Source organism: Elaeis guineensis, chromosome 7 (genome assembly GCF_000442705.2).
Source record: "Elaeis guineensis isolate ETL-2024a chromosome 7, EG11, whole genome shotgun sequence".
Taxonomy (NCBI): domain Eukaryota; kingdom Viridiplantae; phylum Streptophyta; class Magnoliopsida; order Arecales; family Arecaceae; genus Elaeis; species Elaeis guineensis.
The window spans coordinates 2,106,035-2,121,065 of record NC_025999.2 but is presented as its reverse complement, the minus strand read 5'-3'; the positions used below and the strand labels follow the sequence as shown (position 1 = coordinate 2,121,065).

Below are 15,031 nucleotides of genomic sequence, written 5' to 3'. Positions count from 1 at the left end.
GTTTCTCTCAAAAATAAGTTCTTCATTGTTTAATTTCCCAACACTATCTCATATTAAATCTTCATCTGAAAAGCTGGTCTTTTCTTCTTTCCTCAAATGTCCTATGTCCTTTTATTTAACAGAATGATTATACTGCAAATTCATGCTGTAGTTTGTGGTTTTGTGCTCCATCTGACCTATCACCACCAATCAATGACTTGTTTCCTTGCATTTATTGCAAGTAGAAGACTAGAGTTTGATACATCATGTTAACAATCAAAAACTTCCAACCAACTCTCCCACAATTTTTACCTTTAAGCATGTGATCCTTTTTATATCCAGAGGAAACAACAGGTTACCAACCTTCTAATTTTCATGGGCAGGTGTTGGTCAATGACTGTACTTAATTTAATTGCTTACAAATACCCAAAATTGTTTGGTGGCTATTTGGTGCATGTAACACTTAGTTTTCTTTCTTCTGTTGGGCTACTGAGGTAACTACTTGATGCTTTGGCTGCTACTCTGTAATGATCTCCGGTATCATGCTGCCACTGCAGCAACTGTCTTTCTTTCCGCATTTCTTCATGTAGCTCCTACAACACCCACCAGTGTCTCTCACGATCTCTTGTGAAGATAAGCAACCATCTCTCCTCTTGCATTCTTCCCTATCACTTTTGCAGCACTTACCTGTGTCATTCTTGTTTGTGTTGCTGCAAATGTTTGCTGATGCCCTTGAGGAGTTGTTGTCCAATGGCCGATCCCCACATGTGACATGGCTTCTACAGTCCTCTCTTATATTGGGTTTGCGGTTGCATGCAGCATGCCTCCTACAGTGCTTTTTCTGCAAGTGATCATGTTGATGCTCCAATGCTGGAGTGATTGAAATCAGGTGCTCTTGGCTTGCATTGATTGTGTGTTTAACTGATTCCTCACAACAATAAGGACTTAGTGATTCCTTGTGACAGTCTTCTTTCTCGCAATTGCTGTGCATCCTTAATTCCTCTGCCTCATTGCTGTCATGGCAACTATGTTCATCTAGGCAACTCGAACTGTTTAATTGTCCACAAGTGCTTGTGGATCTGCATGCACCTTTGGCACAGTGGTCTACACATGTAGGCCTTTGCACAAGCGATTTGTGCGAAGAACCACAGCATTTCTTCTCCTTTGGGGTTCTTGTTGGTAACAACATCATGCTGTTCAAGATTACAAGTAGGCATGTGCCAACATCAGCGAGGACAGCTGCCCAGAGAAGTGGATGGCCAGCAAAAGCCAGTGCAAGGATGGCGATTTTGGTGATTATGGAGAAGAAAATGTTCCCAATGATCTTGAAATGTGTCTTCCTTGCTAGTCGGATGGCTTTTGGGATCTTCTTGATATCATTTGACATGAGGGTTATGTGGCTGGTCTCCATTGCAACTGCAGAACCCGATATGCCCATTGAGATCCCCACATCAGCCATGGCCAATGCAGGTGCATCATTCATCCCATCTCCAACCATTGCTATGTATCCTTCACTGCTCTTGAGCTCATTGATGATACGCACTTTGTCTTCTGGTAGAAGTTCCGCATGAAGCTCTTCTATGGCATGCCCTAGCTATCAAACAGCAACAATATTATGACAAGGACTGGAGGACTGCAACATTATGCAAGTACATAGAAATCTATATGTGACGTATGCCAAAAATGAGCAACTTATATGAGGATGATAGCTTGAACCTTCCTTCAGATTCTTGTGTCTTCTGGTTAGCAGATACTACGAGTAAACTATACAACCTGTAGTTACATGTCTATTTTTTCCACCTAAACATACAGTTGACATACCTGATTCTGGGCATGCATGGCTGCTGCAGTGCTGTCTCCAGTAAGCATTGCAGTTTTTATACCTAGCAACTTTAACTCCTTGATAGCTTCTGCAGATCCTGTCCGGCAGGTGTCGGAGAGAGTAAATACTCCAACTGGTACATTTCCAGAGAAGACGTACCCCATAGTAACTCCTTCCTTCATGTCTTCCAGTTGTGGAACTAAAGTTCAAGGCCAAATGTCACAGAAATTCTTGGAAACAACTGGTATGGTTAGTGTGTGGACACATTTAAGTAGTTTAAGCATGTGCAAAAATGGATCAAGGTCCAAGGAACATGTTCTAGGCTTCTGTCCTACTACACTGCTATGGGAGATGTTCAGCTGTTATAATTTGAGCAGGATAGAAATTAATAGTTATTTGGAATAGTGTTTCATATCTTCATTCCTTCTATCTTAATCTACATTTCATGAAATATGTCATGAACCTTCTTTCATTTTTCAGTCAACATGCTCAGTTAGCCACATCTGTCAATCAAGGTGCCTTGATGAAGCAATTCGCCAGACATTCCTTATGTCAAAATCCCTAGACAGAACCTCTATTTGTACAATCATGCTTTCATCCATTACCTTATCTCTTAAACCATCATTCCCATCCCTCAGTACCTTGTATATCTGGTGATAACATCGTTACAACTTCGACCTTTTACATAATTTGCCTTTTTAAAATCTCATTCTAGTTTGTATCAGTAGATTTCAATGTAAATTCGGTAAACTTGGATATTTGAAGAGGATTTTAATTATGAATTCAATATATTGAATTGCTGTGGCGTAAGCATAACAAATAGGTCAGTTTCTCTAAACTTGCTGATGGAATAGATATTCCTACCTGTTTCACATGATGCCCTTGCTGCGATTCTTTTTTTTCCAATATAAATGGTTTTTCCATGTATTTCTCCACAAATTCCCTCTCCAGGATAGATGTGAAATTCTCTCACGCAGTCTGGTTTTGGTTCAATGGAATTTGACCGAGCATAGTCAACAAGTGCAGATGCCATTGGGTGGCTTGATTTACTCTCGATGCTTGCAACCCTGGAAAATTGCCACAATCCAGTTTCTAATCAACTGTAAAATTCCTAGTCTCTAAGATGAAGTGAAATGCTTAAAATTTGTGCTTGAAAAAAAAAAAGGACTAAAGAATGATAAAGCAAAGAAGAAGAAGAAGAAGAAGAAGAAGAAGAAGAAGAAGAAGAATTGATGTTTGCATAGTTTCACAGATTAATATGATATAAAAGTGCAGTGTCTCAACACACTCTACTTTACAAACTTGTCAGATTGGGTCTTTTTTAGGTCTTGAATTAACAGACCTCCTTGCTTGTCAATTCTCTTAGTTCTCATGGAGTTGGAATTTTTCTCTGTCCATTAACAGTGGATAATTATCCTTCTCTGAAAAACATTGGAAGAGTTATCATCATTTCTCCTTTTGAATAAGATGGTTCTACAATAATTTATTGCATATACAAAATAGCTAGCTAGCTATATATTTTGCTTGTTATGTTCAAATAGATTATGATAGTTTCTAGATTAGGTCTTTTTGATCTATCAACTTTAACTCCAAAAACTATACTGCAGCAAACTCTTACCAGTAAAGAAGTTCATGCAGGGTGACCTCATTGTTGATGGAACAAAACTCGACAACAGCAAACTCTCCTCTTGTGATGGTCCCTGTCTTGTCAAAAGCCACTACTTTAATCCTGGCCAGGGCTTCAAGAACATCCCCTCCTTTGATGAGAAGTCCTGTCCTTGCTGCCTTCAAGAGTGCACAGAAGGTTGCAACAGGAGTGGATAGCACTAGTGCGCATGGGCAGGCACTCACGAGAAGGACCAGTGCTAACTGGAACCAGTGTTTGGGATTATGGGCTCTCTGTATCAAAGGAATCACTGCAAAGCCTGCTGCTGCTATCACCACAGCTGTGCATAGTTTTTTTTTTTTTTTTTTTTAAAGTTCAAAGTTCATATAAGATATCTGCATCAGGTGATATAAAATTCAAACAGCATATGCTCAATATTAAGGTTTTTAATCTAAAAAGTATTAAATGTGTCAATACTCATATTTTTGCTTGCTGTTGCAATAAGGATTTCTTTTATTATCATATCATATCCTTTCAAACATAATGTTCTTATGTAGATCGTGCATCTACTTGTTTAATTGGTTGAAAGAAGTTTAATTGTTTAATTGGTTGGGCATCCATACTAGTACGCGCGTATGTAAGAGGCATATTGATACTCAGTATGCCCAATCAGCCTCTCCGTGCCGGACATACCGATATAGTAATAGATTGATATTGGTATGGGGTTCAATGCCAGATAGCGTATCTAGGGTATTAAATCCAAGAAAGTAAGAAATTTTTTTTTTTTTGGTGGGGAGCGTATCGGCTTGAAGCTTTACTGACCTGGTGTGTAATACTTGGCACAAGAATCTATCATTCTCTGGGTCTTGGACCTGCTGTTTTGGGCTTCTTCTACCAGCCTTGCCATTTTGGCCACCGCAGAGTGCTCAGCCAAAGCAGTTGTCCTCACACTGATGTAACCTGCATTGCTTGTAGCAAGTGATGATGGGATTCTATTGCATAAACAAAAATTCTGGATGGAAGAACTTAATGCACGTAGGAGGATATTGGAATAGAAGGAAGTTGATACCATCTATATTGACTGTGCCGGCCCAAACCAAGGACTGGGCTTGCTTGGCAACGGAAAGGACTCTCCTGTCAGGCTTCTCTCATCAACTTCACTCCTCCCATCAACTACCACACCATCGATTGGGATGACTTCTCCGGCTTTGACGGCAAGGATCGTATCGATCTTTACATCTCGGGCGTCAATGACTTGGCCTGTTTCGGCTAGAACAGCCTTCTGTGGGGCCATGTTCATCAGCAACGACATCCCGGCGGTGGCCTGCAGTGTACGATCTCATGACGCAAAATCGAACTAAAAGTCCTTCCTGTGTCTTTATCAATTCAATCAAGCATGGGAATTTATCAGAGTTGGTTGCTTCATTCTGCATAATCAGGAATGGCTTAGCCATTCAGTGTTCTTGTTGTTCCATTGAAGCCCAAGACTTTGTGGAGGGTAAGCCCATACTAGCACTGGGTATCCATCCTGCCAAAACTGGCTATTCTTTTCTTAACCATGCAGCACCTACGTGGTATCCTATGGGGCATAAATTGGAGGAAGAAGTGACACCATCAAAGGCAGTATTGGCTCATATGTTGCCTAAGCTGAATAAACTCAAGACTCAAGCTGATACTTTAGAAATTATATTACCGTCCGCTACCTCACAATGTATCTGAAATGTACAAGTTCTATGATTTCAATATGTACCGATATTGTGATGTTGAGTCTTCTTTACTTGGTATGGTTCTCCATTAGTTTTGTTATTAAAGTTCCTTCCTAATTTCGTGATATTTTATTTTCTAAGTTTGTAGGAGGTACTCATAGTAGAATGATATAATCTTTCCGTTTCTATCAAAGAGGGAGAGAAGATGAAGAACTAAACTTGTTGTCACAGTAGATGATATAATAAAAAAACAATTATCTTTTTTGAGTAAAAAAAAAATGATAACTATATTTAAGAGAAAGTGGGGAAGAAGTAGATCATGATTTTAGCTGAATTGACCAACCGAGTCTTCGACCGAAGCGAGGAAGCTGAGCCGACTCAGATCGGCCGATTCGGTTTGACGGATACCAGATCCATCTCTCCACCAAAAATAGTGGTGATTCACATGGCCGAAGGGTTTGGTTTGGTAGGTGCAACGGTGCGTCACGTAGTTATGGGCATATATTATCATATGTGAGAGATTACCTTGCGACTGGCCCTTGCTTCCAACCATTCAGCTACAGTGAAAAGGAAGACAATGAAACCTGCCTCTGAGTAGTCACTAAGAGCAACGGCCCCACCAACTGCCCAAAAAAAAAAATAAAGAAAAGATCAGGGAACACCCATCCCCCATTGTGAGCACATCATTGGATCAGAGTCACATTTTTGGCAAATTTAAACTTAACCATAAGAAACACCTATTCCCCAGGTTGAATAAAGAAAACTTCCCACTGTACAATACCAGCACATTATAAAATCTTAGAGATAAGTAAAGAACAAAAAACGACCTGATGAATATCTGCATCCTGATTTGGTTGCAGAATATAGAAAGACTAATTGTCTAAAACTAGCACATGGCAAGATCTACAGACATTAGGCTCCTATACCTAATACGAGTACTACACTACCTATCACCGTATCAAGGTGATGCCAATGTGTTATAAATTTAATAAATATAATATTTTTAGTATTCAAGTAAGAAAAAAAGGTTTGGAGCAGCATACATTTATCAAAATCCAATATTGTATGCATAGAAAAATCTGAAATATACATCAATGGAAAAACTTAGAAGTTTTGTTATTGTTGAGGATTTAGGACAACAGAAAGAAGGAATATAATAAAGGATTTCGAGACTTGAGAAAGTAAATACCTGATCCTATTTATCTCGCTGCATCACTTTGACTTCTAAAAGAAAGATAATTTATATTTAATATTTTAAAATATGTTAGAACATCTTGAATTTGAAGGATAGCTTAGCTCGTCTAGAAATGTGATCCGCAACTCACAAGCAGAGCTAGTTGTGTTACAAAAAAAAAAAAAATCCAAACACTAATACATAGGGTTGGGAGAATGCTTCCAGATTTTTAGGGACGAAACAAATATAGAAACTAACAATAACAGCTACTTCTTAAATTCCTATATTATATGCAAATGTTAGGGGGGCAGATGAAACTATTTTCGCTTTAGGTATCACGAGTTTACAAGGAAGCTAATAGTATGCTGATTGGATGGCTACTTTGTGGCCAACCATATTGAAACTTGGACTCTATAGTAGTTCTTTGAGTCCATTTTTTGAATATTTTGTTTTCGATTCTCATGGATGTATTTATACTCATTTGGCTTAATCTAGTCGATTCATCAAAAAAAAAAAAAAAAAATCAATTTCTCATTTATAAGAATCCATATTTAATGAGTTCTACAATTTTTATGGAGGCCAATTACCCCCTCACCTCGCTGACCCTGCCCATGGCTCACACAATCTCCACCATATTCCAGTCAGCCATATCACTGCTCATAGAAATACTAAAAGAGCAACATCATTTACATGAATTCCCATGGTGGCTAAGTAGCCCACTAGGAGCTCCAAGAAAAAGTTCAATGGAGGTGCTTGCAAAATAGGCTCACTAGTGGCAGAACATCTATGCTGATGGACCAGAGTCCCAACAAAGAATCCTTTTTTCATGGAGAATTCCCATATTTGTATCAATTCTTAGCAAAGAATTCAGCATCTTATAACGTGGGCCAGTTCCTACCCAGTATTAAGCTTGCAAGTGAACTCAAGATTAAGCCATATAGCCTACACTTGGAGGAAAAAGATTCAGTGCAACAAAAATGCCTTTCAAGATGCCAGCATTAGACCAGAATATTTCTTACCCTTATAGTGATTGTACTTCCAAAGGTTTGAGGAATTGATCTACCTGCAATCAACATGAGGATGTTGATGTCTAGTGTGTATCTCCGAATTGCAGCGATGCTTCTGAATATAATTGGTGGCGCACCGACGGCGACCGCTGCTAAAGCAAACCAACGCAGGGGATGGAAGAACCTTTTAAACAAGGAGATCAGCAGCAGCACACCACAGGCCAATATATAAGGACTTGGCCATTTCTTGATGATACCATCTGTGCCATATGCACGAATCGTGGCTTCGAGCCTCGCCTGGTTTAGAGCTTTAACTGATGAAACCAGAAAAACAGTCAATTGCTTTTATTAGAGCATGGATGTTAATAACAATCAATCAGCATTAGCATATTCTTTCACTCGGAAAACCAAATTAGCAGCTAGATTTCTCCAAATTCCTAAAAGAACAAGTGAAAAGTTACTGAAATGTGCATATAATTATATATTGACTAGTGATCCGACCAACTTTATATTGAGATCTAAAGAGCACTTAGCACCTTTTTCATTTGTTGTGATGGCAAGTTTACTTACTACCTATCTTGATCAACCCATCTTATGACACCCTTCCTTTCAACATAGCATTTTAAAGCCTCCCTTAGAGATCATTTCCTAGAGATGATTGGATGCATCGAACACCTCAAACATGAACTGAATTTATTGGACTGCAGATCTATGAACAAGGGCAGTTTAGGATTTATCAAATGCAGTAAAACTAAGAGTAGTGTGGTCCATTGGAAGGGTTGCAGTTGCCCAGCTTTAATTGGACTGATAGTGCATGGATGGTTGGGTGGTCCTACAGGCTTCAATAGCTTTCAGAATCAAAGCTTGGGCAGTTGGTACGTCTATGGCACCTAAGATACTTGAGGATTGGCTTTGTGGTGAGAACAAAAACCACAGACTTAATGATTCAAATGCCAATCTCTTTACAGCCTTACTTGGAACAATCTCTTGTAATCACAACCAGCCAAACTAAGTGATTAAACGGATAGATTAAAAAACCAACCTATCGTTCTTTAAAAACCTTCGCTTTTGGGTAGCAATTAGGGAGGTGAAACGTATAGGGAGTAAATTAGCTTCCAGACCAGCTTTCTATTTGATTAATAATTGTCACCTTTCTTTTTGATTTGCGCACTAATCCAAGTGTCTATTGGTGGTATGAAAGGTTAAAGTAGTGAAGTGCAAAAAAGTAAATGGCATCAGCTTTTTTTCTTTTGATGTGAAAATAGCATCAGCTTTATTGGGGCCACTGCTGCTTACCAATCTGAAGAGGAGAAATGAGGAGGCTGTCATGGACTACTATGACCGTCTTGGAAGGAACAATCACAGAGACCTTCTGGATGCCGTCCAAAGGCTTTAAAATCTTCTCAATCAGGGGTACTTCAGAGGAGCAGCAGAGGCCCAAGACATCAAAGTAGCTCTTTTGATATTTCACTGCGCTGTTTCTCTTGTCATTTCCCACTTCTCCCATTTTTAATCTTTCTTTAGACACAAAAAAGAGAAGGGAAATAAGAAACAATAAACCAACTATTAATCATTTTATTCAGTACCCAGCTAGAAGACAGTAAGAAAAGAGAGGCATTGGCATGCACTGGTTCAAAAATGCACTTATTAAATTCTGAAAGATATTTAGTTTTCAAATGGCAATGGTCTCCTTTATGTCCATTTGTACATGACACCACTGCCATTTCTAAATAGATGGAACAAAGACAAAAACGAAACGAATAGAGCTTTTGCTTTTGGCTAACTTGCAAGAGAAGGAAAATAATTGAAAAAGTTAGCAATTGATCAATTTACATCAAAAAAAAAAAAAAAAGGAAAAAGAATCAGCATCAAACTCAAAAGAGGAAAAAATCGATATCAGATCTTAATAAAAGTGAAACTTTGGAGGAGATGAAGAGGTGGGAGATCAGTGTCTCCTTGTCACCAACCCCCCTTCACTAGGGGGAGGGAGAGACAGAGAGAGAAAGATCTCAAAAATACAGTAGCAAGAGAAAGAGGAGGTGAAAGATTTCAGGTATAGTTGATGAGGAGACCCCTGTTCTTGTTCTTGATGTGGGTGTGGGAAGGGCCGGGTAAGTCACTTACATTGAGAGAGGAGTGGAGGTGTTGCAGTAAATTTTGTTTAGAACCAGGAATGTATAAATGGAGAAAGATGAAAACTCGAGTGAGTTCACTTTGCCCAAGTGTTCTTCTGCTGAGATTCTGAGCAATGTGTTAAGATAGCAGCATATTACTAAACAACATTCTGAATTATAAAAAAAAAAAGAAGAAAACAAGACTTTAAAATGGATATAACAAAGCAATAAAATGAAAAGAATGAACCAAGACAATTCACCCAATACCTCTTTGAGTGTTGGAGAGGATCTCGGTGCCAATCACAGAGAACCTGATCTCTCTCTGTTGTGGAAATGCTGTGCTGTGGATTGGAGGTTGCATAAATGGAGGGCGTTCTTTGCTTAATGGTTCCATGGGGAATATGATCATATATATATATATATTCTATTCCACTCATGAGGTTGAGGAAAGGCTCATGGTATTCCACCCTTCACTATAAAGTGGGATTCACATGCGCCTCCAAATTGGCTCCTAAATAAACTTGTAGTGGGCTATCTGCTTTAATCCTCTTTCGGTTTGGATGCCTTTTTCATTGTCAAATATTGATGATACATTTTCTTAATAATATTTATAAACACAGATTATTAAGTAAAATATTAAAATGAGATATGTAATAATTATATTTGAAAGATATATGTTGTAAATATTAAAATCGAATATGCAATAGTTATGAAGTATTACTTAAAATGAGATATACAATGCTAGAAATCTGTTGCCGAAATATAAAAGATTGTTACCAAAAAATTTAATACAATCGTTGTCTATAATAAAAAAAAAAAATTATTGATTTAAAAAACTATTGCTTAAATATAAGTAATGGTTATCTAGAATGAAAAAAGCGCCATCAAATCCTCCCGAAAATGATTGTTTAAATATTCATAATGTCAAAATATAATACACTGTTGCATAAAATTAATGAACAACTATTGCTAGTTCTTTCAAAAATATTGTTACTTTTAACAAAAATACTGCAAAAATCTTATTTTTTGATACTGTGGCCGTTATGTTTTAGTAAAAATCATTGCGTAACGTTTTGTTAGACAATAACTATTTAGCCATTGGCTTAAAATATAAAGAATCCATTGCCTTCAACGACCGCATAAGTACCGGCCGAAAAATTGCGACCAAATCGTTTTGGCAGCAGTTTTGGGCTTCAAGCAATATTTTTTTGACCATTGGATGAGACTATTTTTGCTGTAATGTGGTTCGATAGCTGATACATGCATAAATTTGATCTACCAGGCCGGGGCTTGGTCAATTTGCACCCATTTTACACTCCCCAAGCACTGTCTGATTGGTAACTGCAAATGAGTAGATTATGATTTATAGCTCTCTGGCTGTCCAAAATTCAAGATTTTGGTTGCACAACTGGATCAGTTCATTTCACCGGGAAGGGCAGGAATCATCAAAGTTTGATCGACTGTCACGATCAATGGGCTGCTCTTCTTTGAATCAGTAGTGAAATCAACTCTGTACGTGGGTTTCTCTTGCGATCCACCATTGCCCATTTCATCATTTGCTCTGCCGTATCTAACACTCTAAAATATTCTTTTTTCCATTTGAGCAAAAGAATTCTTGTGTAAGGAAGTACTGATATAATCCTAAGCGCATGCTTTTCTTCTTTCAAGGATGAGAGAGAGATCACGCGGAAAGCACATCGCTGTGCAAAAGATTGATGTCGGTTACAAACCATGGGCTTTTGGTGTTTAGGTTGTATTTTTTTGCATAAAAGAATGGTTGGTCATATTTCATAATATTAATTATATTTAAAAAAATTAAATTTTTTTTGATATAATTTAAAAATTAAATAAATTTAATAAAGAATTATTATAAAAAATTATAAAAGACTTATGAAATAATAATAAATAAAATAATCAAATCAGAAACGTGTTGGATACTATCCTAAGATATATTTCTATCTCTCGTACAGAAAATATCCGAAAATATATCCCAAGATATGATTGGTATTCTCCACTTGTGAGCACGATCGTGAGGAAGTTGGTGAGATTCTTTCAACATCCAGAAAAAGAAGAAGAAATATAGAGAAACCTTAGAAAGGAGAAGGAGAAAAGGCTCATCGATGGCTTACTTTGTCCCAAGGAGGTCTTTTATAATCAATTAATATGATCGTTTATGACTATTTGTGATCGTTTGAGCTTTTATTGACTTATTAAAGCCTTTAATAAAGATCCCAATCATCAAAAAATAATTTAAAATAAAATTAAATACACATGATCATTTGGTAATTAGGAGTCCAATGGTCAGAAATTAAAAGAATGGTAATGAAAAAATTAATGGCATCATAAATATTTAAATATTAAAATTAAAAGATTAGATTAAAATGTTTGGAGGGAAATTTTAGAAAAATTTTGAGTTTGTCTTTTTGGATTCCCTCCAACAATGTCCCATAAAATTTATTTTTTTAAAAAAATAAAAAATAAAAAATTTAAATTTCAGGATACTCATACCATGTAATGGGAAAGGTTACTTAATCTTACTTAGTGTGAATAGTTTTCATCTGAAAAAAATAGAGTGAATCAGATCTTGAAGTACGTTCTTTTGATTCAGATTTCAACTATCACATATATAGTATAGAGAATTTTCCATCATGAGTCTGTGCACTAATGGTCCGGCATTTGTATCTTGATTTTTCATGAGTTACTAGAGAAAGTCCATATCTTATATCTGATAGAACTGGTTGAGAGGTAATCGAGCGCATCTTAACCCACATGGCACACAAGCATAGAGGAAACATAGATCATTTTGTAGAGGAGAGATAATTTAAACAAACATAGAATACAAAATAAAAAGAAGAAAATCAAGCAGTAAAATAAAAGCAAAGAAAACAAACCAGATATACATGGTTCGGCCTAATTAATGGCCTACGTCCATGGACAAGACCCCTTCAATCTTCTTTTATTAAAAATCCACGGCACAAGAAATACAAAATTGAAAAAAAATTTACAAACTCATACAGACTCTCTGATACAAAAGAAAAGCATACTTTTTTCTCTCACGGAGTCTCACACCTCTCTCTGCTGATAGTACTGCTCTCGCTGATCTCAGTGTGTTATAGATAGCCTCTGCTTGTGCCCTTTAAATAGAGCTTGGAATCATGAGAAAACTGGCCCAATTCGCAACAAAATAGGACTCTGATTGAAAGTCAAATTCAAACTCTTTCCCCTGCCATCTGATCTACATCAAATGGTCAAAGAATCACCTGAAACAGCCCAAAAAGAGTCCGAAATCATCTTGCCACCGTCGAATCTCGATCGTAAGAGAGAACAGCCATCCGATCGTGCAACGGTCCATGAAACCCCTTATAAACTGTGAGAAACAGCTTGGGAAACGCCGCCGGTCCACCATGGACCGTGTGAAACGCCAAGGAAGCGGGTGCTTGGTCCATACGCCCTTCCATGGATCGTGAGAGCGCGGTAAGCCACAGTATGCAGCACCCGCGCATCTGCTGAGCCGGCCCATGCATGTGGGTCTAGGTCGGGCCTGGCTGCTGCTGGACTTTTACATGGGCTTCAAGCTAATAATTCTCCCATTTGAAGACATGTGCCAAACTTCAAAGAATGTCATCCTTGGAGGTCTTGCCAAACTCCTACTCCTCACGTAGCTCCAAGGCCGAGAGAAGCTTTGCTCTAATTGAACTTCTCTCGAGTCACCGACTTCGTCAACACATCCGCTTAGTTTGCATGAGTATGAATCTTCAATAGTGAGACTAGACCATCATCCATCATATCTCTCATAAAGTGATAGCGAATATCAATGTGCTTCGTTCGAGAGTGGAACACCGGATTTTTCATCAAGTGCAATGTGCTTTGACTATCACAATTCACCCTTATCACATCCTGCTTCACCTTGAAGTCTCCAAGAAATTTCTTGAGCCAGATAGCTTTTTTATATGCGTGTGCCATTGCAATATACTCTGCCTCTGTCATTGATAATGCCACAATTGACTGGAGCTTAGATTCCTAGCTTATAGCACCATCGCCCATAGAGAACACATAGCCTGTGGTAGATCTCCTCTTATTCCGATCACCTGCAAAATCAGAATCAACATACCCAATGCACTCCAAACCTGTTGAACCATAATAGAGTGAATGATCAGTCATCCCCTTCAAATATCAGAGGATCCATTTTACTGCTGTCCAATAGTCGCTATCTGGATTCGCCATATATCGGCTCACAACTTCCACTACTTGTGTAATGTTTGGTCTTGTACATACCATGACAAACATAAGGCTCCCTCTGCTGATGAATATGGTATCCGAACTATATCAGTCTTTTCTGCTTCTAGTGCTGGGTGATTGCTCGGCTAATAGTTTTAATTGAATAGAAAATGGGATAGACACCGACTTCACATTCTGTATATTGAAGCACCATAGAACTTTCTCCACAGATTCTTTTTGTGAAAGCCAGACCTTCCTATCTTTTCTCTTCCGTAGCACCTTTATCATGAGTATTTGGTTCATGGCTCTTAAATGTTTCATCTCGAACTCTCCAACCAATTAAATTTTCAGATATGATATCCGACTCTTGCTATTCCTCACAACCATCATATCGTCGACATACAACAGTAAGATACAGAAGCTTCTGTCATCATAACCATAAAAATATGCACAATGATCTGCCTCCAGTCGATCAAATCCCAAACTTACAATAAAGAAAATAAATCACTTTTACCAACACTTCGATGCCTGTTTGAGATCGTACAATGATTTGTTCAGCTGACAAACCAACTCCTCCTTGTCTTTTTCGATAAAACCTTCAAGTTGCACCATATAGATCTCTTGCTCTAAATCACCATGCAAAAAGACCGTCTTTATATCCATCTGCCCGAGCTCTAAATCGATGACTGTTACGATCGCTAAAACAACCCAAATAGTAGTAAGATGAACCACCAATAAGAAGATCTCATCAAAGTCAATTCTTGACTTCTGAGCATAATCCTTCACCACCAAATGTGCTTTGAACCTCTCCATATTTTTATCTATATCTTTTTTCACTTTATAGACCCACCGACATCCGATCGAACTTCTCCCCTCTAGTAGAACTACAAGCTTCCAAGTCTTGTTCTTTTGAAGTAATTCCATCTCCTCCTCCATAGCATAATGCTCCTTTTCAGTATTGGTAGACTCATAAATCTTTTTGTATGAAGTCGACTCGTCCTCCTCCGCCAAAGCAGCATAAGCACAAATATGGTTAGCAGAAGGAATGAAAGAAATGACATAGTCATCATATCTGACAACAGATCTAATAACCTTCCTAGGTCGCTCAGACTCCATTGATAGTTCTTTCAGTGAGATAGCATCCTCAGGTGATTGCGGAGACTCCATGCTTGGTTCATCATCAACTATCTCATCGTTTACTTGTGCTTGCTCTGCTTGCACCAAAGAACTCAATAGAAGTAATGGCTTCATCATCTTGCTTTTCTTTGGTGCCTTGAAAGGATTCTTCATGAAAAATAATATCTCGGCTAATAATGATCTTATGGATAGTAGGATCCCACAATCGATATTCCTTTACTCCTTTTGTATAGCCTAGAAAGATGCACCTCCGAGAGTTTCTATCCAA

General features: G+C 38.0%; 1 protein-coding gene and 1 long non-coding RNA gene across 2 annotated transcripts; one reads left to right on the top strand and one right to left on the bottom strand.

Moving 5' to 3' along the window:
• Window positions 1-274: 274 nt before the first annotated feature.
• Window positions 275-9,883, bottom strand: LOC105049304 (putative inactive cadmium/zinc-transporting ATPase HMA3). The gene is given in 11 exon segments (XM_073260684.1): window positions 275-1,573; window positions 1,801-2,000; window positions 2,666-2,868; window positions 3,420-3,747; window positions 4,230-4,367; window positions 4,477-4,527; window positions 4,530-4,731; window positions 5,639-5,736; window positions 7,351-7,608; window positions 8,591-8,812; window positions 9,676-9,883. Coding segments are annotated over 11 exon segments (2,919 nt in total). The 5' UTR covers window positions 9,818-9,883; the 3' UTR covers window positions 275-496.
• LOC140859142 (uncharacterized) lies at window positions 1,912-3,881 on the top strand. The gene is made up of 2 exons (XR_012142610.1): window positions 1,912-2,045; window positions 3,440-3,881. It is a non-coding gene; the product is annotated as an uncharacterized lncRNA (long non-coding RNA).
• Window positions 9,884-15,031: the final 5,148 nt, after the last annotated feature.